The 26,955-nt window shown below is 34.8% G+C and overlaps 3 protein-coding genes across 4 annotated transcripts; 1 reads left to right on the top strand and 2 right to left on the bottom strand.

Annotated features, from left to right (window-relative positions):
- Positions 1 to 559: 559 nt before the first annotated feature.
- On the bottom strand, positions 560 to 1,622 carry LOC118030500 (metalloendoproteinase 5-MMP). Its single transcript, XM_035034635.2, has one exon. The coding sequence runs from the start codon at positions 1,596 to 1,598 to the stop codon at positions 660 to 662; it is 939 nt and encodes a 312-aa protein (XP_034890526.1). The 5' UTR covers positions 1,599 to 1,622; the 3' UTR covers positions 560 to 659.
- A 5,774-nt stretch (positions 1,623 to 7,396) lies between these two features.
- On the top strand, positions 7,397 to 16,185 carry LOC118030499 (dihydrolipoyllysine-residue acetyltransferase component 1 of pyruvate dehydrogenase complex, mitochondrial). Its single transcript, XM_035034634.2, has 23 exons — positions 7,397 to 7,683; positions 7,932 to 7,970; positions 8,330 to 8,387; positions 8,460 to 8,493; positions 9,586 to 9,632; positions 9,742 to 9,786; positions 9,960 to 10,033; positions 10,189 to 10,258; positions 10,571 to 10,756; positions 10,859 to 10,903; positions 11,003 to 11,076; positions 11,383 to 11,452; positions 11,523 to 11,912; positions 12,699 to 12,759; positions 12,839 to 12,883; positions 12,972 to 13,055; positions 13,499 to 13,575; positions 13,827 to 13,889; positions 14,266 to 14,336; positions 14,422 to 14,482; positions 15,009 to 15,069; positions 15,166 to 15,246; positions 15,772 to 16,185. The coding sequence occupies exons 1-23, from the start codon at positions 7,586 to 7,588 to the stop codon at positions 15,828 to 15,830; spliced, it is 1,893 nt and encodes a 630-aa protein (XP_034890525.1). The 5' UTR covers positions 7,397 to 7,585; the 3' UTR covers positions 15,831 to 16,185.
- Positions 16,186 to 19,782: 3,597 nt separating this feature from the next.
- LOC118030498 (pyruvate kinase 2, cytosolic) lies at positions 19,783 to 26,458 on the bottom strand. Of its 2 annotated transcripts, XM_035034632.2 has the most exons (16): positions 26,127 to 26,454; positions 25,705 to 25,801; positions 25,281 to 25,378; positions 24,727 to 24,882; positions 24,490 to 24,567; positions 24,121 to 24,252; positions 23,868 to 23,948; positions 23,630 to 23,701; positions 23,438 to 23,527; positions 22,788 to 22,932; positions 22,472 to 22,560; positions 22,097 to 22,192; positions 21,913 to 21,980; positions 21,627 to 21,726; positions 21,343 to 21,402; positions 19,783 to 20,194 (listed from the first exon to the last, which is right to left on the bottom strand). In XM_035034632.2, the coding sequence occupies exons 1-16, from the start codon at positions 26,190 to 26,192 to the stop codon at positions 20,042 to 20,044; spliced, it is 1,581 nt and encodes a 526-aa protein (XP_034890523.1). In that variant the 5' UTR covers positions 26,193 to 26,454; the 3' UTR covers positions 19,783 to 20,041. The 2 variants fall into 2 exon arrangements, with proteins under 2 accessions (XP_034890523.1, XP_073267224.1); XM_073411123.1 differs by lacking the exon at positions 23,630 to 23,701 and having other exon boundaries at positions 26,127 to 26,458.
- Between the last annotated feature and the right edge of the window lie 497 nt (positions 26,459 to 26,955).

Here is a 26,955-nt window from a genome sequence, read left to right as displayed (position 1 = left end):
TAATTCATAGTTAAGCTGAGGTGGTCTTCTTGTTCAGTATAAGCAAGATAGCTACGTTTGTACTTTGTTGCTCGCACCAAGCCAAGAAAAAATCCGTGGAAGTGTTCAATGAAAAAAAATAATGATTGTTCATTATCAAAACAAATTGGGCAAACTTGTCTCTGTATTTGAAAGGCTTCTCCACAGATTGCAGCTGATAGACGTTATGCTCTGTGTGCGTCTGTGCGATGGACTTGACCACTAGCTAGAACCAATCCTAATTCCTATACACTAAATGTCTTTTCTCTGGTGGACATCTTGGGTTTCGTCGGATGAAAATATAGAGTCCAGTATGGATGGAATTATTATGCCTGCGGTAATGCTCTGTGACACAGACAACATGCGGCTGGCTGCACAAATAGACCTTGAAGAGACTCGTCCAAATAATCAGCGTTTATTTGTATTTTGCGAACATAATTTATTTACAATCTCGAAGAAATGGTTTACAAAACAGTCTTAGGCTTGCAAGGAGATACTTTGCAAATAAAGACTCTAACAACCTCTCTAAGATCGATCAGGATGGCCTAATTAAACACAAATTCGTAACTGGAAACTGATGGAAATTTATTCTTAATTTAGATAATAGAAACTGCAAGCATCATTCTCCCTTCGTACGTGCTTCAATTAGCGAATCCGTATAAAGCTCGTACGCCCTGAATATCATCCGCACGCAAATCCCTTTTCGCAATCCCAGAACGAATTCCGGAAGACATGATGGCATCGGCATTTGGATCATCATTGTGGTCGAGACCGAGAAGATGTCCTATTTCATGCACGGCTACAGATTCCAGGTCCATCTGGTTAGGTCCTGGGTTTTCACTCCAATTTTCATCCGCATCGAAATGGAAAATTGCATTCCTAGCTGGTGAAGTAGCATGGGCTAAGACCCCTTGAGGACCGTCGAAGGCGGAACCATCGTTATGGTCTCCGCGATGGAATCCGATTACAATATCTGCAGGGGAGCTACCGGTAACTTCCTGAAAAGTGAATTCGGTGACCTGTGCCCATCTTTGAAAAGCTTTTGCGCAGATGGACCTTATGTTCTGTGCAGCCGGGACTTGGACACTGGAACGAAACGTGTACGTCAGTTGCCTTTTTGTCCATCTAGGATTTCCAGGAATGAAATTGTAGTGAGCCAGTGTGTGGATGGACTTGTGAGTATGGTAATGCTTTGTGCCATTGACAACATCTGGCACGCCACATCGAGGCTGCATCATTTCGTGCACTGTACTGTTGTCTAGGCTTCCTGTAACGTTCAAATGATGGTTCTGCTGGTATGCCTTGACTGCAGACTCTAAAAGATCATCGAACTCATCGTCATTGGCATGGCCATGGCCCTTCTTTCCTTGATGACCATAGTTCAGGTATCCAAATTTCTCAAGATATCTTTTGAGCTCCTGAAGCCCTTTGACAGATTCATTCTTGTGGCATCCCTCCAGGTGTTTGATGAACCCAAAAGGATCTCCACTTGGTTTTGATTGGATGGTGCGTGATTGCATCGCGACAAGAAGTAAAATGGCTACAAAAATCGGAAAACTTCTAGCTGTCATTGTAGACATGATCAAATCCAGGACTCTCCTTCACTTGTGGGTTCAAGAGGAGAACTTATGGATGCTAGACATTGATAATCTGGCTTGTTTATATAGCACTCCTGCAGCGCAGTTCCCTTCCAATCTCGACATTTTAGCTTCCTTGTTGAACGGGGCAAGTCTTTTTGCCCGTTAAGTGGGTTTAAGGTTTGGTTTGGAAACGCGTCCAGACGTTGTTTTTCTAATTTTTGAAAAAGTAAATTGTTGGAATCATAAAAATTCTCATCTTTTTTTTCTCTTTGTTCTCAACAATCCCGATGGACCACTACATTGTCTGTGCTTGAAGTATTTGTCAAGTCTTCCTTGGTAGAAACTAGAGCGTGGAATGGAATTAAAACTCTTGTTTGTTTGACCAAAATATAGAATTCAGCTCCACGGTACTGGCTTCATGAACCAACAGAATGGAATACAGAGAACGATTTTTAAGATTACGTACCATAATCCGAGCTAAGTTTGTAGTTGAATTGTTCAAGATTTTGATTTTGTGAAATTCGTTTAATCCGAATAAATTTTTTAGAAATTCATTTTGTCGATCCAGCTTGATCGAATCCAAACCGACGGGTCTGATTTTTTTTATTATTATTATTTATTTTCATCCTCATTACTCGTACCGGACACCCGGGAATGAAAATCAAAATCTCCAACTCGACCCTCACAACCACCAACTCTGATAGAAGCAATCAGGTGCCCTTTCTTCGTTCTTTCCAAGCTCAAGCTGTTGAGCTTTGTTTCCTCAATCCTCACAGCCACCAGGAACGCAACAGAGTGGCGGAGTAGCAGACAAGAACACATCATCAAAGAGGCAAGTTTTGTTTATGTTCGGATCGATGGTCTTCATTTCTTAACCAGATTTTAGCCTCATAAAGAGTTTCTTTCATGTGCCCCGGTCTTTATACTTGATTTAGTACACTATTGTTATCCAGGAAAGGAGTTTTGATTAAGTTTTCTCCATGGGTTCCTTAATTTCTTAATTTATGCCTTTCTTTCGTGTTGCTGCATTCAAATTAGGCTAACATGTTGCTTTAGATGAATGTGGAAGGCTAATATAGATCCTGTCCTTATTCGTGATTTTTTTTTAATTATGTATTATTGTGTTGGGGAGATAATTTGAGCTCCTTCTTCTGCATGGGGACGGATTGCCCTATTCTAGAATTTCCAGTGTGGGAAAACAGACAAGTCAAGCAGCAAGACTTCATTACAAGTTTGCCGTGTAAATATAGTTCTTTTCAATTCAATTTTTGTAAAAGAAAATTATTTCTTTTACTTTTTAGTTTCTAGTTTAATAAAAGTGAGAGAGAATGCTAAATTTGAGAGAGAAAATTGACCAACAAGAAAAATCAATTTTAATGTTAAATATTCTATTTAATAAAAAGAGTTCAACTTAGATTTTTCATTTGTTTTAAAAACTAGATCTAAAGTTAGAAAAACAAATTTATTTCGAGTTGATTTTAGGTTTTGGTGTTGTTTTTTTATTAATATTTAACTGAAAATTAGTTAAATTAACTAAATTTAATTGTGTGAATATAAAAAATAATTCAAAATAAAATTAACTTATCTAAAATTATAAATCACCAAGTTAGTTTTATAACTATAATTAAAATTCACCTTTGTCTTTGTGTACAGAGAGACAAGGGTCACTTTCTAGCAATTCGCGATTTGAGGAGAAAGAAGGGACATGTGGTGGCACTCTAGAAATCATGTCATGTAATGCTAAGAAATACTTCATCTTGATTGAACAAGCTATATTGAAAAAATAAGATGATTATGTGCGTTTTCCTTGTATTTAAGGACGAGATTGACATCGTTGTAATTAGGGGTGTGTAAAAAAACCAAAAAACTAAATAAACCGATAAAACCAAAAAATAATTAACCGAAAAAACCGAACCAAAAAATAATTAACCGAAAAAACCGAACCAAAAAATAAAACCGATCAAACCGATTAGAATAGTTAGAAAAAATCCCAATTCGGTTCGGTTTTCAGTTTTGTAATGCAAGAACCGGTTAACCCGGACTGAACCGAACCGGTTCAAAAAAATGCACTATAAATAGAAAATGGTACTATAAATACAAAAAGTTATCCCCCCCAGCCAGTAACCCTAGCCCCCTGCCTCTCCCTCCCCCTCAGCCCCCTCGCCTCTTCATCTCCCTCTTTCTAGACTTAGAAGCAGCACCCTCTTGCCTCTTGATCCTAAGATGAATCTGGGTGTAGCGGATCTTGCTAGGCTTGGATGCGAGAGAATGTTGATCTTTGTAGTTGAGGAAGACTTGGACTGTTGCAGCTAAGAATTATTATGAGAAGTTGAAAAGGAGTGGATGAAAGGAACTGTTGAGCTTGTTGAGAATAAAAAGGAAGACCACTACTTCCATTTGTTGGATCTCGATGGTGGCAAGGCTAAGGAAATGAGGCATAAGTTTGTTTTGTTTCTCAAACAATACCAGTTAAATCTCAAACAAGATCTTGTTAGGTTTGTTTTGTTTGATAGTGACAAGGTTCAGGAAATGAGGCATAGGTTTTCTCGGTTTTTTGAAATCAAGAACCGAACTGGACCGGACTGAAACCGGCCGGTTTGACTCGGTTTCGGTTTTTTTTTCAAAAAAAAAAACCGGTTTGGTTGTTTTTTATAGGTAAAAACCGAACCGAACCGAAAATGATCACCCCTAGTTGTAATAGATGTACATTAATTAAAATTAATGATTGTGATTGTTATTTGACATTCAAACTTTAAATTGAAAATTATATTTATAATCTAGAATTTTTAGGTTTTAAATTGTGATTTGTATTTAAAATTATGGTTAAATTTAGATTTAAATTTGAATTTTGAAATAAAGGAATTATTGACTTCAAATTAGTCTATTGATTAAGTTATTTTATGAGTTAATGTAGTAATCCTAAATTAATTTAAGATATGTTTGGAAGTGTGGTAGCGATTATTTTTTTAAAATATTTTTTATTTTAAAAACATATTAAAATAATATTTTATTTATTTATTAAAAATTATTATTGTATTAACACATCAAAATAATTTGAAAACATTAAAAAATTTTAATTTAAAATAAAAAATAAAAATAATTAATTTTTTTTTAAAAAATAATTTCAAGGCGCAATGTGAAAAACTTTAAGTGACCTAACTGTCCCTGTTTTGTCTGGAAGCTATACTTCAAATTCTTTAATTGAGTTTAAAAAAAATAAAAAAAATAAACTTTATAACAAAGTTTTTTTTTTTTTCTTTTCTTTGCAGGCTAGCCCATTTTGTTCAGTGCCTATCTTTTGTATGCTGGAGGCTATAGTTGGGTTTTATCCAGTAACAATCTTGGTAGACGTTGAATCTGGGTTTCCACTTATAGAAAGGCAGGTGTATGGGCTCCACGTCAGCCCAAGTAAGTGCAGGAAACAGAAAAAGGAATTAGAGGCCCAGACTCCAATAGTAATTAACAGCCGTTAATGAGTCCACGGAGATTATCATCTCTAGTGGCTCGACAGCATTGAGGTGCTTGATGAGTCAAATTATTGTTAAACCTTTGCTGCCTTTTGAAACCAATTTTATGCTGGAATTGATTTCCACTATTTAAGTAATTTAATCGATTTTGTTTGCTAGTAAATATTTTTATTTAAAATAAATTTCAAGATTTATTTAACTTGAGTGGGTGAAAATACATTATTTATCAAACTTATTTTTATTTTTTAAAAATTTTAATTACAGTTATTTTTCTTGCCGAAATGTATCAAAATGATATTTTTTTATTTTAAAAAAAATTATTTTTCAGATTAATATATTAAAACGATCCAAAATATATATAAAAAATTATAATTTTTCATAAAAAAATACTAAATTTATTAGAAACATGAGTTAATCTACATTCTCAAACCCGTCTACATGGAGAAGATTGTTGTTTTCAGCCATACTCGGGAGCCTCTTTCAGTTGGTTTGGGCTTGTTCAGGTATGATCATGAAACTCCACATAATGTTTTTTATTAAAAAACTTATCAAATTTACGGTCAAATAGTTAGTTTATAATTAATTGAAGAACATTCAGCAATTAAGCAATTACCAAATCAAATCTAGACAAACAACAAAAGACTTTTCCACCCGCTGCACATTGGTTTCCAAATTTCTAAAGCGATCAATTATGAACATTTATGTCAAAAAAAGTGAGGGGCTCACAAAAATATAATATGGATTGACTAGTCGGTCGGTCTACAATAAAACAAGTATTTTTATAAATTAAAATTATGATTTTCGTACGGATTAGTTTTAATATAATATGTTATCAATATTACATGAGTTGACGTAGATTTACTTAACCAACAGCCCCTATTTTGTCTGAAAACTATACTTCAAATTCTTTAACTGAATTTGAATTAGAAAAAAAATAAATAAAATAAACTTCATACCAAAGTTTTTCTTCTCTTATTGACAGGATAATCCATTTTAGATGTATTTAGGATTGTTATTATGTTTATTTTTCAAAATATTTTATACTCATAAATACATTAAAACAATATTTTATTTTTTTAAAAAAATTATTTTAAAATTAGCACCAAAATGATTTGAAAATACCAAAAAAAATTTATTTTGAAGTAAATAAAAATATAAAAAATTTTAATTTTTTTTAAAAGTATTTTTGAAATGTAAAAGTAAAAACAGGGTATTTATCCAGGGTTTATTTTTTGAGTTTTTAGAGGCTATTGTTGGGCTTTTACCCAGTAACAATCTTCGTAGACGTTGAACGTGGCCTTTCACCCGAAAAAACCTTTACAGAAAGGCAGGTGTATGGGCTCTACTTCAGCCCAAGTAAGTGCAGGAAACAGAAAAGGGAATTAGAGGCCCAGACTCCAGTAATAATTAACAGCCGTTAATTACTTCAGAGGCGCAGTCTCCACTAATAAAAACCTCGTGGAGCTGACCATAAATTTACCTAAAAGAAAAGTCGAAAGCCAAAAAATAGAGCACAGCTACAAGTCCCTCTGATTTCTTATTTTTTATGTTACAGTCATCAATCAATTAATTTTATTAATATGGTCCTTCTACTTCAACTCTTAATATAAACCCAAACAGGTCGTTTTGTCCAGCTCCACAAGCTAGATGCTAGTTCTTCTTACAAGTGGGATTTGATGTATCACTGCTTAATTTCTCTCATTTTATATAAGATAAGTAACTTTATAATAAAAATAAATGAATATAGTTATCATATTTTTTAATTAAATTATTATAATTCATAATTGATCTATTATATATATATATAAATAACTCGTGTCAACTTAATCCTAAATTAAAAGATAGAGGGTAAATAATTGGTTTCACCTAATATGCCAATAGCAAGATCACATGATACAACGGTTTTAAATATAAATTTTTAATTTATTTATTTTAGAATTTTAAAAATTTAATCCAAACATAAACACTTATTTAAATAAGAGATAATAATTACCATAATATCAAAAATGTTTTATAATATTTTTGGAAGCACCCACAGATATTAATTATAGAAGCATCAATTTGATGTACTAATTTTAGTTATGCAATAATATTAAAAATAATTAAAATAAAATGAGTAAATGGAAAAAAAAAACAGCTATAACCACAGCAGCACACACCGTCCCAACAAAAGCCAACAGAATTACGAAACCAAGCCCAGGAAGGAGGTGTGTATTAAGAAAAATTAAATGACGGTGACCACATTGAAAAGAGTATGAAAATAGAGCAACCTTTTGAGGCTAGTAGCCGCACCCGACCTAAACAGCAATTTTTAAAACACACCCACCCCTCCAGCGCAACCAGTCAGCCAGAATGAACCCATTGCGCATAGCTCACCGTCTACGATCTGAATTTTGACTAAAAAAATAGAGAAAGAAAACCAAACAGAAAAACACCCCTAACTTGGCTCTTCAAAATAAACAAGCTTACCATTCTCAAATTTCCTCTCTCTCGATAGCAGCAGCAGAAAGTGAACATAGAATGGCGCTGCTTTCGCGACTTAGGCATCCATTGACATCGCGCTTCGCACCTTCTATTTTCAAAGCTCGATTTCTCTCTTCCTCTCGATCCTTCGCTCTGTAATTTTCTTCATCTTCACGTGCCAATTGTTTAGCTTATTTATTTGTTTATTTCATTTTTGTGTTGATCAATCAATCGGCCAGTCAGTCAATTATTTCCTGTTTCATCAATCTTAATTGCAAAATTATTTATTTATTTAAATTACATGAATGAATGATTTCTTTAAAAAAAAATGTGGAAATTGACGATGTCTTTCTATTTGCTCAATCCTCAGTTTAATTTTGATATTTTTAATTTCTTGTTACAGCTCTTGCTCTAATTTGGATGTCAGTGGCTCTTTCTCAAGGTTTGCATCTTTTTACCTTTTACGTTTGTTGATTTCCTTAGTGGTTGTACAGTTGCTTTGGTGCTGAAGTGTTAAAAAAGAAGGAAACAAACAAAGAAAGAAATTGGTGAAGTTGGAATTAGACGAAGTGAAAGCTAATTTCAGCAGGGATTGTTGATTTGTTTATTGAATTTTTTGGACCGAGAATCGGTGCCCAATTTGATTAATTTACGGCACATACCTTGAATTGGTCTCTTTAATTTTTTCTTTTCTTTTTATATTTCTATTTGGAGCAACCTAGCTTGCAAATTCTTGCTGTCCTTTTCTTTTTTGTGTGTGCTCAATTTTGCTGGTTTTTCACTGTTGGTTATGTGCATTAGGTCTGCATCAGTATTTACAGTCAGTGGAGTACACGATGATAGTTCTTTGAAGCTCAAGGTTAGTGTTGAATTATCTGAGTTGTTCTAATTTAGACTTGTCCGTTTTCTGATGTTGTCTATTGCTTTACAGATGCAAATTGGTGTTCGGCATTTCTCATCTTCTGGTACGTACCTCATTTTAATGCAATTCCTGGTCTTTCCTGATATTTGTCTCTATCTAAGGGAATCTTCTGTTGTTGTGTAAGGGACTTGGTTTGGCGTGTCTCTGTTTTCTTTAGAATTAATGAAACCAGTATGCTCTTATTTTAAGTCTACGATCAGAACACTGATCTATGTTAGTTGGCACTGGGTTTATGCATCAGTAATTTTGTGAATGGATTGTGTGGCATGGAATTAATGAAACCAGTATGCTCTTATTTTAAGTCTACGATCAGAACACTGATCTATGTTAGTTGGCACTGGGTTTATGCATCAGTAATTTTGTGAATGGATTGTGTGGCATGGACTTTACTAGCTCCAAGTTGAATCTGGAGTTGCAGGTTCAAACCATGAACCCAACTAAATAATTAGGATCACAAAGGACTTGGGTTTTGTAGTGTTTGTAACTTATTTTGCTACTCCCAGAGTAAGTGAGTCAACAACTCACATAATTTTTACGGAATTTCATGTTGAAAATTGCATGTATTCATGCTGAATTTTTACTGATGAATGCTGGCAGAAACATAATTTCATGTACCATGAAAGACTCTTGAAATATTTTATTTTGCTAAGCGTGTTACGAAGAAAATACCAACCAGCTTATCTCTTCCATGCTAGGACATAATTTGGAAAGAGGGTTTCTGCTCAATAAGCCAGTGAAATAACAATAAAATTAGCCTATATTCTACAAAACTTCCCAACCTGCTCTTTGTGCCGTGCACTTCGTATGGGACAATGGTAGTGAACTTCAGCTGAAATTTGATAAATAATCTGTGGTATGAGTGCATGTTGAGTTCTGTTGAAGTAAGACTGTAGAGATTGTTATGAATTAAGCTAAAAGAAAAAAGAAATTGATTAGAATTCGTGCATGCATGCATCGCCTCAAATTCCAATGCAAGTTCACAAGCATATGAATTTTTCATCTTGCTATGACTGCCATGTATGTTGACATTAAGTTCTTTTTTAATCTTTGAAATGAAAAGGTCATTTGTAGAAGCCTTATCTTGCATGTGAGAACATTAATATTGGTATTTATGATTAAACTCCTGTTGTTGCAGAGCCATCACATACAGTTGTTGGAATGCCAGCTTTGTCTCCTACAATGGTAAGATATGCAGGAATGGTATACTATAGGCAGGTTTCTCATCTCTTTTAGCTGGAACTTCTACTCTTCTGCAAGAATTCAAGTCTCTCTACTTTTTGTTCTTGTGCAGACTCAGGGTAATATTGCGAAGTGGAAGAAGAAAGAAGGGGAGAAGGTGAGTTAGTGCATGATTTGATATAAGATGATGCTTGTAAATTCAGCTTGCTTACTTCTATAATGATGTGATTTGGAGATGGTTGTTGGAAATAAATCCTGCCATAACTGAATGGAGACAATTTGTTGATTTCATCCATATATGGTTTCTGAACTAGTGGACCAATCTAACAGATAGAAGTGGGTGATGTCCTCTGCGAGATAGAGACTGATAAAGCTACACTTGAATTTGAATGTCTTGAAGAGGGGTAATTCTGCTCTTTCTACTTTTTTATCTGGTGTATTTTTTTTGTGATATTTAATTTTTGGATCCACATTTGCCATTGGCGTGCTTTGTTTATTTACCCCATCACAGATTGTAGAATTTCCTTTTTCTTCATTGATGAGTGCCGATCCAATGCAGGTTTTTGGCTAAGATATTGGTACCTGAAGGTTCAAAGGATGTACCTGTAGGACAGGCCATTGCAATAACGGTAAATTGTAATATAAAGTTTGACATTGAGGAAAACCAATCTTTCTGTAAAGGAGATAACCTCCCTTTCTGTACATGTTCCTGTGCACTTCTTTCTTTTCTTTTTGTTCCCTTTGGTACTTGATTATGCATCATAGGCACTTTTTTCTTTATTGGAGTATCCTTGAGGGATATTTTAATCACTTAAATAGGTAATATGGTTTCATCCTGTTTGATAAGTGAGATTTTCTTTTATGCTTCCTCAGCAATTTTCATTCTGAGTATGAACCATTCAATTAGAAGGTCATTAACACTCCTTTTATGGCTTCACAAGGTCGAGGATGCAGATGACATCCAAAATGTCCCTGCTACTGTTGGGAGTGGATCAGATGTTAAGGAGGAAAAATCAACTGACCAAGATGTCAAAAATGAAGGTGGGGCACAAGAAACAAGCTCTATTAATGCATCAGAACTTCCCCCTCATGTTATTCTTGGAATGCCAGCATTGTCCCCAACAATGGTAGGAAAGGACGAACTAAATCAGCTGATGAATATGGATTGATTTTGTTGAATTTTCTCCTTTCCTTTTAAGCTAAACACTTTTTTCTATATATTCCTTCAGAACCAGGGTAACATTGCCAGATGGAGAAAAAAGGAAGGAGACAAGGTTGGATTCTTTAGGCTAAATTGCTTTCTATCTAATTGGGTGATGCTGATTGACCAAATTATTATGCCTTTTCACTTGCCATGTCTCTGTGCTTAACAGATAGAGGTGGGTGATGTATTATGTGAAATAGAGACAGACAAAGCTACTCTAGAATTTGAAACTCTTGAAGAAGGGTATGGCTCTTTTGTCTCCCTCCCTCCCTCTCCACTTTGGAATTTTATACTTTTCTAGTAAAACATGAGCAGCTTTTATAGAAGATCTCAAACTACTGGCTTAACTTTGTGTGTGACTTTGAGTACATGTGGTTTGGCTTGGTATACAATGGCACTATTTTAATACCTTAGATGTTGTAGCTTTTAGAAGCTACTTTTAGACTTTGCTTGTATTATTTTTTTTCTCATAGAAATGAATGAACTGCAATTGATTTTGAATCTTATGCTATCAGTTTTTTTTTTTCTTTCGTGAAATGTTGAATGCAGATATTTGGCCAAGATACTAGCACCAGAAGGCTCAAAGGATGTGGCTGTGGGACAACCTATTGCCATAACAGTAAGTCAGAGTTATTGTTCATATATGTATGTTCTATGTTTTTATGGAGCAATAATGGATGTTTTGCCAGGTTGAAGACTCGAATGATATTGAAGCTGTAAAGACTTCTGCTAGCAGCAGCAGTGGCAAGAAGGTTAAAGAAGAAAAACCAACTCATCATGGTTCTAAAGCTGAAGCTAGTAAAGCAAAAGGCAATTTTAAGAGGATCAGTCCATCTGCTAAGTTGCTTATTTCAGAACATGGATTGGATGCATCATCTTTACATGCATCTGGGCCTTATGGCACTCTGCTAAAGACTGATGTTTTGGCTGCAATTAAGTCAGGGAAAGGGAAAAAATCTTCAGCCGCGGAGAAAGGAGCTCTGCCATCTCAAAAGAGTCCCCAACCTTCTGCCATTCCTTCCCTGGAACCAAAGCAGTCAGATTCTTTTGAAGATCTGCCTAACACTCAAATCCGCAAGGTAATGCCATTGGTGTGTGAGGGAAAGTCAAGTTTCGAAAGCTATCAGACAGATTGGGGATTGTTAGGGTGTCCTAGTAAATGGTTTTCCAAAATCCGATGCCCCTTGTTATTGACAAGTTCCTTGATTATACTGAAATTTTTTGTTAATAGTTATGAGGATATGTGAGTAAGCTGAGATGGAGGTGTAGGATTCAAGATAGATTAGATATCAAAGCATCTGTGAGAAGTTCCTACCATGGACATGGACAGATGAGAAAAGCTTTATGCATGACGGTCTCCAAAATCCGTTATGTGCCATTAAGGAAAGATACTCTCCCTTCATCAGACGTCAGAATTTGTTTTTGTGTCTGATGCAAGGCATTTCAGACACATACCACATATCAACTTATAGTAGTTGAAGTCCAGATTTGATACCCCTATATGCATACATGACTCTGGTGATAGCAATACATGTTATGTTATTGGAGTGGCTTTCTGATATTTGGAGTAGAAGTTGGCACTCTCTGATCAAATCTCTGTTTCCTCCTTACTATTTTAATGGATGCGTAGGTCACTTACATTTTTGAGTTCCTTTTCCTTCTTGGTTGGTATGGATGTTCTATGTATTCTTGCTTCTCCAGCGACCCCCCTCCTTTTTTCCCATCTTTCTCGAGTTATTTTTGGATTCTTCTTATGTGCTTGTTTGTGTCATTGTGTTTGACAAATTCTTCTCCATCAAAGAAAATCAATGATTTTATTGTTTCAATGCAATTTTGCTTATGTTTAAATAATGATTGATCTGCAGGTTATAGCTAGAAGGTTGTTGGAATCAAAACAGACGATACCACATTTATATTTATCCACAGGTTATATATAACTCTATGGGATCTATTTCACTCTCCCGTATATAATTTTTGTTCTAATGGTGTCAGATGTGTTCATCAGATGTTATTCTGGATCCTCTTCTTTCTTTCAGAAAGGAGCTTAAAGGTATAGAATTTCAGTTATTACTATTGTGTTTCTCTGAGAAATTATAGCTGGCAGACTATTCATGCATCAGAGCGTCTTGATTTTACAGAGCAACATGATGTCAAAGTTTCAGTAAATGACATTGTCATCAAAGCTGTTGCAATTGCTCTGAGAAATGTACCGCAAGCTAATGGTAAGATATATTATAATTCTTTTAAATGCTGGTTGCATCAGAACACTCAATTGCATAGATTTATTGCAGACCAAGATTTGGTTTTTGTAAGGAGCATAATTGACCAAAGAAATCACTCAACACATTTTGTCCCTCTTTGTGTATTTGATGCTGCTTTAGGATATGTTGTGTTTTAAATTCAACAATGGCAAGTCTTTTTAATGCCATACTTTTGTCGGATGTATGTGCTTGCAAGAATGCATGCATTTCTTTTGGGTCCCAAGGGTGATCTAGAGTCTATGCCCCCACAGGGTAACCTACCTTGACTTTTCATGAGTGTTGGGCTTTGAAGTATGAATTCTTTTTTGGATTCCATAATATTTTTAAATTTCGGGAGAAAATTTACCATGCTGTTTGTCTATCTCCATTTCTAATACTGAAAATGCTACATCAATGCACGACAGCTTACTGGAATGTTGAGAAAGGAGAAATCATTTTGTGCGACTCTGTTGACATATCGATTGCAGTTGCTACTGAGAAGGTATGGTGTTTATAATCTCTTGAAAAGTTTGGACAAAAACTAGATTCCAAAAGGGCCACTTACCAGTTGTAGTTCAACCAAAATCAGGTAGTGAGAGGGAGAACTAGAGACTATTATACTTTTCAACATTTATGCATGAAGTTACTATTCTAAAGACCCTAACTTGTATCCCTGCATTTGCTAGCTGGTGGCTTTTTAACATTATATCTTTGTGGCCTAGAGAATTTATTATACCTTATTTGCTTATGCAGGGCTTAATGACACCAATTGTTAGGAATGCAGATCAGAAATCCATTTCTGCAATCTCCTCAGAGGTAACTAATGCAACTTTATTTCTGTTTCGCCATGGTGGGATTCACTAGTGGATTTTAATAGACCTTATCTCTTACACTAAGACCATGCTTGCTTCTAAGAATCCAAGGAAAGGTTACACCTACAATATGCGTACTTCAGAAATGTGTTAAGAAAATTCATTTTTATCGAACCATGACTGTTGAACTCTCCACCACCCCCTACTCTCTGCTTTTGGGCAAGCTTGTGATGAACTTTTGGTCATTCCTTCTATATTTTTTAATCACTTTTCATGTATCTTCTCCTTGTTTTCTGTTAATTATTGAGTGTCTACATTTCTGTATGGGAAGACCACAATTTTGCTTTGCTTATTGTATTTTTGTTTGCTTGGAATTTCAGGTCAAGCAACTAGCTGAGAAAGCTCGGGTTGGGAAGCTTACACCAAATGAATTTCAAGGAGGAACTTTCAGGTTCATATATTATTAGGCTGAACTTTCTGAAACAGACACAATAAAAGACAATGTATATGCCTAATTTTTCCTTGTTATTGTGCAGCATTTCCAACCTGGGAATGTATCCAGTGGACCAATTTGCTGCAATTATAAATCCGCCCCAGGTTCTCTCTTTTCATCCCTCTCCCTCAAACTCAACCCTGATCATACACATTCATATATGCATTAAATTATGCTCTTTCAATTAAGGCAATGTGAGTGGCTTCAGCCTTGCAAAGAAATTTGTCACTATTTCAAGAGAAAAGAGAATCAAATGACTGTGACCCTGTTGGGTTTAGGCATCACATATAGCTTGAATTTCTTCTGTCTTTCATCTCCTTTACTGGAAGAAATGAGTCATGTTTAGTTAGTGTTAAATTCTCATTAGTTAAATATCATTCCTTTTTTATGTCGAACAAACACCTTCCATGTTTCTGGAAAATATTGCTGCTGTTAAATTTTTAAAATGGAACTATCATAGACATGTGGTCTTTATTTTTAAAACAGCAATATCATAGACATGTGATCTTTTATTAGTCCCGGTGTTGATTAAATCAGAAATGGGCACAGAAAAAAATACAGGATACACTACTACCATCATTGTTGGCTTCCTGTAAATGTATAGTATATAAAAGATCTCTTTTATTGCAGGCTGGCATACTTGCTGTTGGTAGAGGGAACAAAGTTGTTGAACCAGTACTTGGAAGTGATGGTAAGTATCTGCTGGTTGTAGGTTCTGCCACCTGATATCTGGTTTCAAGTACCAGAACTTCTTTGAGTGCTATAACTTGAACTTTCTTTCTACCAGGAATTGAGAGGCCTGCAGTTATCAACAAAATGAACTTGACTTTATCTGCTGACCATCGTGTTTTTGATGGCCAAGTTTCAGGTCTGTAATTCTCCAAATTTCTTTACTTTCATCAGGGAAGGTATTTTGAAAATGCTGTGAATGTTATTCAAATTCGAATTCAAAATAGAGCATATTTGAGGATTTGGATCCTGTTGGATTGCCTCCTTCTTAATGAGGTTGAAACTTTATGGGTATCTTTAAAGGAGGTTACCACTTCAAAGGCAGGGATACTGCTAAAAGGCCTTAGCTCTAATTTGACAAGTTATTCCTAGGACGTTGAGGTAATGCTGTTATGTAATCTGGGGACCTAAGGCATCGAATCTTGGAGAACTATGAACTTTCCAACTAGTTACTAGCAGTTTTTGAATTTTTGATTTTTCTCCTTGTCCCTAACGAACAAAAGAAATTAATAATGGGTGGTAATTTCAGTTTATTTTTTCCCCTGACCTCTTATCATGTAGCACATTTTCGAACATGCTACTTGGGCAGCTTGGCTGCTGCCTGGGGCATATTTATATGCAGAACTTCACAACAACTTTTGAGCTTAAACTATTTTCTTTGCAGGTGCATTCCTATCAGCTTTGCGTGCTAATTTCAGTGATATCCGCAGGCTGCTTCTGTGATATTGAAATAAGCCCTCAAAACTAACAAATGGGTCCAAGAAATGATCCATTTCTGTTCTTGAGCGAGTTGGGGAATTTTCGATGGATTGCACAAATTTATTTCCGGGGTATTTGTTACCACTGCAATTTGTTGTGCCATATCATTTTTGCACAGTTTTGTTATTCATTTTACCAGGCATGTCCGCTGTTATAACCGGTTCAGGAACCAATTGATGGTACTAGGTGAGCTTTCATAACTTTAATACTTTTCAGTCGCCCTGATGCAGTAGTTGCAGGTGTCTTTCAGAAAGAATAATGTACATGAAAACCATGGAAATTTTATGCATCTAGATCAATAAAATGCTGCTTTCAGTGAGTTGTGATGGACATTTCTGTTCGTTGGCTTATCTTCAATCGCGCCTCGCGGCCGCTACATTATTATTGGCCATTAGCTTTTTTCTGGGAGCTACAAATTCTGTTAAAGCGGATGATATGTTATTTGTTACAATTGAAAGAAAAGGAAAAATAAAAAACTAGACACGCCTAAAAAAAGAACCTAACCTTGTATGTACTATATATACTGTTACAAATGTCCGAGTTCTTTATGGCGAAATGAGATGCACATTAGCTTAAAATTCAAGCTCAAGGAACTTTACCGCTAAGCTTTTGGCAAACAACAACTCCGTCATGCGGCTTCATAAAACCCGATGCCTTGCCATGATCCACAGCAACCTTCAGAACCAATTCATTTGTTGCTTTTGTAGAGCCTCCAACACCGAGCACGTTTACGTTTCTTAAAAATAAAGCAAAAGTTCAGGCTCAGCCTGCGAAATCATGCTTGTTTCCAATCTGTTAAAACTAGTTATTTGAATCTCATCTCAACATCGTGTTAGATATTTTTATATATATAAAAAAAAATTGAATACGCAGACTTTTCTGATTTTTTTATGTAAATATTTTTTTAAAAAAAAAACTTATTCATATATTTAATAAAATAAATCAAAAATTATGTGAATTAATAAATAAAAAGTAAAAGTTATTAATGATAAATAAGATGAAAATGAATATATATATTTGACCTCACAACATGGATTTTTGACTCGTGTGTTTAATGATTTTATTTATCAAAATCAATTTTTTATTTAATCAACTAATAATAGAAATAGAAACATGATATTGGATGACTATAATAAAAAGAAAAAAAATATTATGTAAAGTTACAAATATTATCTAAAAATAAATGTTTTTTTATTTATATAAAACATAAAATAAACAAATTTATATGAATTAAAATAATCTCTTCAAAAATTAAATGTATACAAAATAAATAAAAAATTAATTCTTATTTAAAAGAGGTTAACTAAACAAAATAAAAGAGAGAAGAAGTATTAATTTAAATATAAATTAAAAAAATTATTTGGAGAAATTACATATAAAAAATGCATCAATTAGAAGAAAAAAAAAATAAAGAAAAAGGCAAGGCATCATTGAGATTGGCAATTCAGGAGCTGCTAGGCTAGCAAGCCAAGTCAGCGCACCTAATTCATTTATAAAAAATGAGCCCTTGTGTTTTAGTTTTTTTAAAATCATTGATAAGTTTATCAAGGGGCAGATGTTTTGAAACAAAAATAAATAAAAAAATAAATTTTCATGTGAAAAATCTAGCCTTGATCTCCCTGCTATTATAGTGGCTGAAACATGGGAAGCGCATTTGACTTTAGTTTTTCTTCAAAAACAAATTATTATAATTAGTAAAGAATGAGTACTAAGTTGTATATTTGACAAGAAATTTAAAAAACACTACCCATCTTCTCCACGCGTTGACAAGTCAGTAAAATTCATGGACAGCAGGCTTGAAGTGGCCTCTCTGTCCAGATCTGGTGATAGGACAGTGAAGTTATCTTCCTGAAGGGGAATCGAGTTCTCAGTTTTATTGATCACTTGCAACTCTGGACCAACAGTGTCAAGCATAACCTGAAATTAAAACGAAAAAAAAAATAAAACATTAAGAAAGACTTGAAGCACAAAGATGGAGCTATCAAAATAGATTCTTAAGAAATATGACGCTGACGAAAATAGAAATAATAGATAACTAGATGCAATCTGGTCTGCTGATCAAATCACTGAAAAACCTGGAAGTGCGCATTGGTAGTGGATTTTGACCCTCAAACTAGCCTTGGTTAGCTCTAAATCAGCTTATACTTCTTGAACTTCGGAGTCGATCGGAGGTTTTTCAGATGTTGAAGTAGAATCGTCAGCTGCTATTTCTTTCCCTCTGGACTCGTCGGAACGGGTATTAGATGCAGAAGCATAATTCGCAGCTGTTCTTTCCTGAACTATGGCCTCATGAATCCGTAGACCACCCTTCCATTTGTTAGTCCACACTTCATTCAAGCCAAAATAGAGCGTTTCCTCGTTATTATTTTTAGCGTTTTCATCACTTCTAGACGTAGTCTGACTCTTCTTCGCAGGAAATTCCTCGTTATTTTCAGATTTTTTAATCACTTTCAAACTCAATCTGACACTTCTCCGGAGGAAATTCCTCTACTTTCTCGCATAATTCTGATACATCTATTTGTACGCGCTGATGCTTTCCTTCCTCTCCTATCCTAGCCATCAAGAAAACAGGAAACGTCCCAGCGAAAGGAATTCTCCGTGTTCATGGATAGCATGAAGCCAACTCCATACGTCTTCCCTTTGGTTACACGCATTTCACCACTTACATCAAGCTAGCCAACACACCTCCAGCAGCTCTGCAGGACGACCACTTCCCTATATTTTGCAAAGAGCAAATAGATTCAAATTTACATAATCAAAATAGGCTCTACAAAAACTATAGCACCACTTTTCAGAATCTGCAGATGCACAAAAGGTAGTGATACAGTTCCATCATTGGTCTCTAGTTTAATATACTCTCCCCTAAAATTCAATCCTGGCATGTAAAGAAATAAATAGAAAAACTTTGTTCTATGGTGTCCGCCAAAAATGAAAGGAAACAACATAAAGAAAGTATAACTAGAAGTATGGCCGGAACTGCACCATATACTGATTTCTAAACCTTAACTTCCACGTCAATCCGTTTGATTTTACATTTTAAAAGTATTTTAAAAAAAATTTATTTTATTTTTTTTTACTTTAAATTAATATTTTTTGATGTTCATATTAAAAATAATTTTTTAAAAATAAAAATATATTATTTTGATACATTTTTAAGTAAAAAATAACCATTGTTATACTCCCAAACACATGAAAAAAATTATCTTTGGGATATTTGAAATATTTACTTGAAAAACTTGAAGATTTTTGTCAAAATGATTCGTATTACACCTCTAAAAAGCTTTTTTGTAATTTACCCTAAAACATAAAGGTGGATCAAAAGAAAACATATACGAATAAATTAAAGCATCGAATTAAATAGATAAATTATTACTGGATCCCTATTTTTTCAATAAAATAATTAGTTAATCCCTTCTTTAAATTAATTGGTCCTGTTGTTGGTTTTTTACCAACAATATTCTTATCTATAATCAAAATTTCCAATCTTATTTACTATAGACAAAATTAAGTCTTTCAAAGAGGTAATGTAGAATTTTTTTAAAAAAATCAACAGTCAACTTTGTTAAAGAATTAACATACAATTTTGAAAAATAAAGGGACCAACTTACAAAAGCCAAAAAAAAAAAAACACAAAGGATTAAATTATAATTTACTCGGGTGAATTTTTTTTTTTATCTATTTTTTTTTTAATCAAGAACGATATCATCTATTTAATCTCTAATAATTAAGAACATTGTACAATTTTTAATAAAGATGTATTTGTGAAATCCGCATAAAAAATTGACTGAATTTTGCGTGCTTTTCATTATTTGTGTTTGCATGATTTTTTCACATGATATTCAATTTTTAGTAAAAGAAACAAATAAAGATGAGATAAAATTGGGAATCAACTCAAAATTTAGAGAACAAAGGCATCGAAGCACCACAACAAGGCCTTACTCGACCATGAAAATAAGGATAACCCTTCCTAGGGTACAATTACTCGACCAACAATGTCATGAATTTTTAGTTATCTTTTCCGACAGGCTGCCAGTCCATGATCTTAGCCAGCTCACAGTAGAAGGAAACTAACCACCTCTTGTATACACTATGTACTCTTACAAATGTCTGAGTTCTTTTATTTTATAGGATAAAGGCGGAAGCTGCCAAACACAGATTTCAAGCGAGCAATAACCTTAATCTTCAAGCTCAAGGATCTTCACCACGTATGCATCGCCAAGCTTTTGGCAAACAACAACTCGGTCATGAGGCTTTATAAAACCATGTGCCTTGCCATGATCCAAAGCAACCTTCAGAACCGATTCATTTGTTGAATTTGTAGACTCAGCCTGCAAAACCAAGCATGTTTACGTTTCTTAAAATAAAGGCTCAGCCTGTAAAACCAAGTATGTTTCCATTTCGTAAAAGTAAAGCAATAGTTCATGATAATACCTTCCCCTCTCAATCAGAGTTGAATATCACAGTGAAAAAGGAAGGGTAGAAACTCAAGGATATTCTTTTTGAATACCCTCTTCCTATTTCCCAGTTATAGTTATTTCTCTAGGAAGTCACATTGTAATCATAGCAAGATTCTACAAACTACATGATTAAAAAAAGATGGTGTAAAGTCCTATGACTAGACTCCGTATTTGCCCCACATCCTTTAATGGCACTTTACTAAAATGCCGAGGGAATTTGTTGGATTCAAGGTATTAAAAATTTTGAATTTAAAGTGCAAAGAATTTTAAAAATTAATTAGAATATAAAGAATGGAAGTTTGAAAAGGTATCTTTTTGAACATCATGTTGCGCTGTGGACCGGATGTTCAGAACATCCTGTTGTCATGTTTACTGAATGTTGTGAAAGAAAGATTATGAACAGACTTCATGTTGAGTCTTGAATCGCATGTTTGAAGCATGCAGTTGAAACCTCAAACAGATGTTCGATTCTGGAGTTGTTTTATTCATGTCTTTTCATCCAAAAGACATTTGGTATAATGTCAGTTATTGGTCACTCAACACTAAATAAAAGTCATTTGGTAGTTTAAAAACAACTTACTATTCCTAATTTTCCTCCTCATACTCAAAATTAAACAAGTTCTTTGAGTGTTCTTAGAAAGGTCTTTTGTATCTAGTCCCTCCACATGTATTTGCTTTAAACCCAATAACAATAACCTTATAGTGGAGGCTAATAACACTTTAAAGATAGTGAATTTTCATGTTAGAAAAACACAATCAATAACAATTCTCCCAACACAATTCCGTTTTTTATATCGGTATAAAGTATGTTTCCCACAAAATTAAAAATTACATATGTTTCCCACAAAATTAAAAATTACGGTCATAGAACCTTTAACCTTCAGGACAAATATCAATAGCATATCAGAAAAGTGAAATTCATTCCAGAACCTTCACCCTGTCGCTCTCAAAAGAGGGTGAAGAAAAGTGGGACGGACAAAAGGGGAAACTTGCAATAATGTAACATAACACAAGCTTACTTGGTGTCGAGCATCAGCAAGCATGGGAAAAATTCCTCTCACAATGAGTGATTGCCTTGCCTGCCATAAAATCATGTAAACTATTGAAAATATCACATTCAACAGGTTATTAATATTAATTGAGCTTAAATGAAAAATTGAGAAATCATTCTATATGGACAAAATTGTTTGACGCTTGTTAGCAGCTACCCCTACAACAGTGTTTTCACATGTTTCAAAATCGCTAGAGTTAGTCAACCTATCCCCTGCACCAGAAGATATAACCAATCTAAACAATAACATACCTCAAAAGCGCCAGTAAAGGTCCAACGCACTTGATTTGTCTTCAGCCGAGGGATAACAACAGATATCACAGGTGTTATGGGCTTGTACTTTGCAATAAACCTGCATTGGTACATAAAAGCTTAGAAAGTCCTAATCAGATTCTACAAGAAATTTGTGGGTCATCTTAATCACATTTAGATAATCTGAATCATAAATCTCCCAAAATAAACTTCCAAGTTACTAACTGTTTGCATTTGCATTTAAACAAAGATATGACCCGAAACATAATTGTGAAGAAGGAAAAACCTTGCAGCTCTTCCAGTGGAAGTGAAGCATAAAATTACAGAAGCTTTAACCTTGATAGCTGCACGGACCTTCATAACCAAAAAATGGCAAGGGTAAAAATAAGGAAAATAAACAATTGCATGGCAGTAATGCAAAGAATGTTCAAAATAAGCAAAAAATCCTGAATCAAACATTAAGAGATTACCGCAGTGGAAGTAATAGATTCCAGATGGCTCATTGCATCTCCTGCATGTTTGACAGCTCTTTTGTAATACAAATCATAATTGAAAACCTTCTCCGCCTGCAGTTGGAAATAAAATCAAATCAGCAAAACAAATTGGAAAAGAAAATGACTACGAAATGAATTTTGAAGTTAAGCAATGCAGTTCCAAGAAAAGGCAGCACAGATTATTGAGTAGGCTACCTAGTCCATGTCTAGATCTGTGTGCAGTTGAGACAAGTTTACCATGCATATATTCATGGAAGCTAAGGAAGAAAATTTATCTATAGTCCAAAACTCTTCAGCCTTTTTTGTGTGTGTGCCATGAGAGGGTGTGTGTTGGTGGTGGTGGGGGGTTACCTCGGCACAAATTCTCCCAACAGTAGAGATGGTCTCCACTGGATACAGTCCTCGCAAGGTCTCTGCACCTAGAAGAATTGCATCACTCCCTGAAGCAACAGAAAAACCACCGTATAACACTTCTATTAGTCTGGGATTTATGAAGCATATAATACTATCTAACTTACTGACCAAACTGGAGGAATGGGGTATCAAGACAGCTATAAGCAGGAGAATAACACTCTTACTCGTGTAAGAAGCTAGCACATTACTATCCAAAACAGAAAGATACACACAACAAAGGTTACAACAGGGAGCTTTTCAAACTGAAAATTACCATCCAATATTGCATTGGCAACATCAGTTGCTTCTGCACGAGTAGGTCTCAAATTCTCTGTCATACTATCCACAACACGAGTAACCACAGCAGGTTTTCCAGCCATGTTACACTTAAAAACAGCAGTTTTTTGAAACAGAAACACCTGCGAAATTCACAAAGCAAGACAGTCTAGTTGGATTATGAGTAGTAGTAGAATATCCGGATTCAACTAGCACGAAGCGCACATGCATGTTCACTGATGGTGTCAAAGCATATAGGAACAACATGCTAATGCCTACAGTTGGTTATCATATCTGTACGCATTGCCAGGATTGGGATCATGGGAAATTGAACCTTTTTAATGGCCTCCAAAAGCCACAAAGTTATCCCACTTAAAGTATGATATGTACATGAAAAATAAAACCTACAAAAGAAAGATTGATGATACAGCAATGTTTTATGGTTGTAACAATTTAAAGAATGTTGCTGCATAGCACTTTCTCCATTTCCTTTCTATCTTCTCTATATTGCTATTATGCAATTCTTATTAACTCAAATATTTGATTATCACATGCTAACAAGCAATTCTAAGACCAGTGTTTTTTAATTCCAGGTGTTTATGATAACTTACACATATGCAAGCTCATCAATCAGATTTCATAACTGACCTTCTCTGGTGGGAGATCAATCCCCAAATTTCCACGGGAAAGGATGACACCATCTGCTTCTTGTAGGATCTCATCAAAATGAGTTAATCCCTGAAAGAAATGCATTAGAAATAAGGAATCTGGAACCTGTAATGGAATTTAAGCACGGGTATGATAAAGAATGGCATGTGATAACAGAATTATAAATCTCACCTCTACATTTTCAATTTTTGCAAAAATTTGAGTCTGGTAGAGGTCCCCGAGTTTAGAAAGAAATTCACGAGCCTGTATAAAAGGATGACCGACCACAATTGAAATGTTAAAGGGGAAGGGAGAAATATATTGATGCAGCAAAAAATTGTAACGACCCAGAGAAGGGGAGAAGTCGAAGTAATTTAATTTACAATGAAAAGAGATAATAGAAAAGAACTCTTAGATGGAAAATCCTTACATGACGAACATCTTCTGCATGCCTAGTGTACGAAAGTGAGAGGATGTCTATGCTGTTCCGAACACCCCATGAACTTATAACCTGATATTGATCATGAAAATGCCATCAAAGCATTAATGGGTAAGGAGAAATAGGTGGCAATTTTCCATTATAAATGATGGAAGCCAGCACTGATCAGTCAAACAGGAAACGGTTAACACCAAACATGATTCAATATAAGCTTTTATAACAACGATCGAGTAGAAACAAATACCTCTTTATCTTTATCAGTGAGAGTAGGCAGATTAATATGGATTTGAGAGACATGCAAAGTATATAGCAGTCCACTCAGGGTAGCAGAGTTCTTTACCAAGCAAACCACATCTTCACCATTGACTTCAGCGACCTGCATCATCATGAAATTGAATTAAGCAGATTCTTCTTCTTCTTCTTCTTCTTCTTCTTTGAAGTTGATGCAGGCCATTATGTTTTGAATACAAAGTCCCCTGGCTTGTTTGTACCAAGAACAGTTTTAATTGAAATGGGTAGGCAGCTAGCAATAAAAGTTACTGCTTATGGTATGTGAAAGATACGCCTAGCATGAAAAGTAGGTGGCATGACATGCCCCAATGAAGCTACTTACCTCTAGCCACACAGAAGTAGTTTCATTTCCTGTAAAGAGATATTGACCAATAAAAATGGTGTCTCCCTTTTTCACCGCCTGCAAAGGCCATATCAAATTAAAGTTACATGTCATAGACGTGGGGGGGAAGGCACATGCAGCAATGTTTTAGAGAAGCTGCACAAATTTTAAAAACATAGATGCAAATGCCAGATGAAATCAAAATCAGTCCAAACAACATGTAAAACAGGTACTTACCGTTGACAACCCAGTAAAATTTATGGGTAGCAGACATGAAGTAGCTTCTTTGTCCAGATCTGGTGTTAGGACAACAAAGCTATCTTCCTGAAGGGAAATCGGGGTCTCCTTTTTATTGATTACTTGCAACTCTGGACCCACAGTATCAAGCATAACCTGAAATCAAAACCAAAAGAATAAAAGGGTAAGAAAGGCATAAGATTTGGCTATTAGTAGAAGTATAAACCCACCAAGGGAATAGGATAAAATTCGTATTATCTCATGCGCTTGGGTGAAAGACTTGAAGCACAAAGATGTAGCAATCAAAATAGATTCTTCAGTATAAGAACAGAACTTTATCTGCATCGAGTGCCAAAAAATCTTGAATACATTTTCTATATTTATCATGCACTTCCAGACTTCAAAATTTTAGAAATGCATTTGATAGTTCTTGCCTTCACCCACGACATGATCCCTCTTTATCAAGAATTGTCATTAATGCCTTTGCATCAACGTTGGATAGCCAACTGAGGTAGTCATCTGGCTTAGACTGAATCTAATAAAGATAAACTTACCCCACAAAGTTTCTTGGTACTCTTGACAGCTATCTTCAGATTATCCAATGTCTCTTGATGGTAATCAGTGTCACCCCATGAAAAATCAAACCGAGCCACTACAAAAGATTAAAAAAAAAAATTCATTCAGATCAGCCCCCAAGAATAAGCCTGACCATGTAAGTCAACCTTTAGTTAAATAGCCTGCTTGGTCTCAAAGAAGATCAATGATTAAAGATAGGCAAAAGTTTTTCTACTTTCAATATGTGGCTCTTAGTGTGAAGTGAAACCTGCAATTGCCCCTGAGCCATTTAACAATAAATTACCTGGATAGAATGAATTCATTTTTTTCTAAAACCAAAGAGAGTTTGGAAAAAAAAAAAAGAAGGAGAAAGGAGCTTTCAATAATAGGATGTTTAAAAATGAAAATCAGATGGAGCAATACCAGACATTCCTGCCTTCAAGCAGTTAGATATTATCTCGACAGACCGAGATTGGGGACCGAGTGTTCCGACAATCTTTGACATTGCAGGAAAGAAACTCTGCAAAATTCAAAATGATAAAGAACATATTATACCTGCATAATGTCACTCGTATACATATGAGAGAGAAATTCTAGCTCAGCCCCAATACTTTTTTATCATTCTTTTGCCTTTTGATCTTCAAAGTAAAGAAAAATACGACAAATCAGAACAGTGTCTCCGTTCCTAACATTTTCTCAGCAACCAGACAAATCACTCAAGATCAAGAAAGTAGATACCCCAAAAACTTGTAAAGATTCTTTTAAGCTTTTCTTGAGCCATCAGAAAGAAAAGAGTGAGAGCTTAAAAGTCAAAGCAAAAGCAAATAAGCTTGAGTACAACTTACAGGTTTTGATGGCTCAAGAACTGAAGCCAACTTCATGTTCTCTTCAAGGTTCAAGTGCGGGTTCATTTTTTGATCAGAAGAGAAGACTCTGAAGAAGATAGAGATAGAGGGAGCAGGGTTTCCAGAAGGAGAGAGGATGGTGAGTTTACCACAGATTGCGTGATTTTACTTTTAGAGTTGCTTTTCTCTGCTCCTGTTCCTTGTTTATTTATGGTTTTCTTTCTCGTGTGATTGAAAACGACATGGACGACCGTCATTTCTTCCAGCTTGCAAGTAGTGTTACCATGGGATACGAGGGGAGCGTAGCAAAATATTTTGTTTTCCTTCTCCACTTTGGGTTATTATATATCGGATCACCATGGAATGCAATTTAAAAATGGTGATTTCATAGACCCGTGATTTTTAGAGAGAGAGAGGGATAAGGATAGACGAAAATTTAGGGATCTTAATTGGTACTCGTTGGTCGAATTTTTTTATTATTATTTATACCCTATTTATTATTTATTAAGTAATAAAGTTAGATATACATGAATTATTAATCTGGTTTTAAATATTTAATTGGTATTTGTTATATATTATTATTTATTAATTAATAAAAAAATAAAATAGTTTATATATATATAAAGTATGTATATTTATATTAAATGATAAATATTATTATATATATGTGTGTGTGTGTGTGTGTGTGTGTGTGTGAATATTAAGATATTTATATATATTCGAGTTCAAGTTTCCTGTTAAATTGGAAGAGAAAGAAAAGATTACAAGTTAGAAGCTTCCCGATGTTGTAAAGTTCGCTGATCCTCACACTTTGAAGAGCCTTGATCGT

Source organism: Populus alba, chromosome 8 (assembly GCF_005239225.2).
Source record: "Populus alba chromosome 8, ASM523922v2, whole genome shotgun sequence".
NCBI classification, from domain to species: domain Eukaryota; kingdom Viridiplantae; phylum Streptophyta; class Magnoliopsida; order Malpighiales; family Salicaceae; genus Populus; species Populus alba.
This window is presented reverse-complemented; position numbering and strand designations above follow the sequence as displayed.

What these genes read in the sequence shown, in the direction of transcription:
- LOC118030499 (XM_035034634.2), top strand. Translation starts at nt 7,586, where the DNA reads ATGGCGCTGCTTTCGCGACTTAGGCATCCATTGACATCGCGCTTCGCA. An exon ending in CAGCTTTGTCTCCTACAATG is followed by an intron (nt 9,633 to 9,741) that starts GTAAGATATGCA and finishes GTTCTTGTGCAG; the next exon opens with ACTCAGGGTAATATTGCGAA. An exon ending in ACATTTATATTTATCCACAG is followed by an intron (nt 12,760 to 12,838) that starts GTTATATATAAC and finishes TGTGTTCATCAG; the next exon opens with ATGTTATTCTGGATCCTCTT.
- LOC118030498 (XM_035034632.2), bottom strand. Translation starts at nt 26,192, where the DNA reads ATGAACCCGCACTTGAACCTTGAAGAGAACATGAAGTTGGCTTCAGTT. An exon ending in CAAAAATTGAAAATGTAGAG is followed by an intron (nt 23,528 to 23,629) that starts GTGAGATTTATA and finishes CATTTCTTTCAG; the next exon opens with GGATTAACTCATTTTGATGA. An exon ending in TTGATCTCCCACCAGAGAAG is followed by an intron (nt 22,933 to 23,437) that starts GTCAGTTATGAA and finishes TGAATTTCGCAG; the next exon opens with GTGTTTCTGTTTCAAAAAAC.
- LOC118030500 (XM_035034635.2), bottom strand. Translation starts at nt 1,598, where the DNA reads ATGTCTACAATGACAGCTAGAAGTTTTCCGATTTTTGTAGCCATTTTA.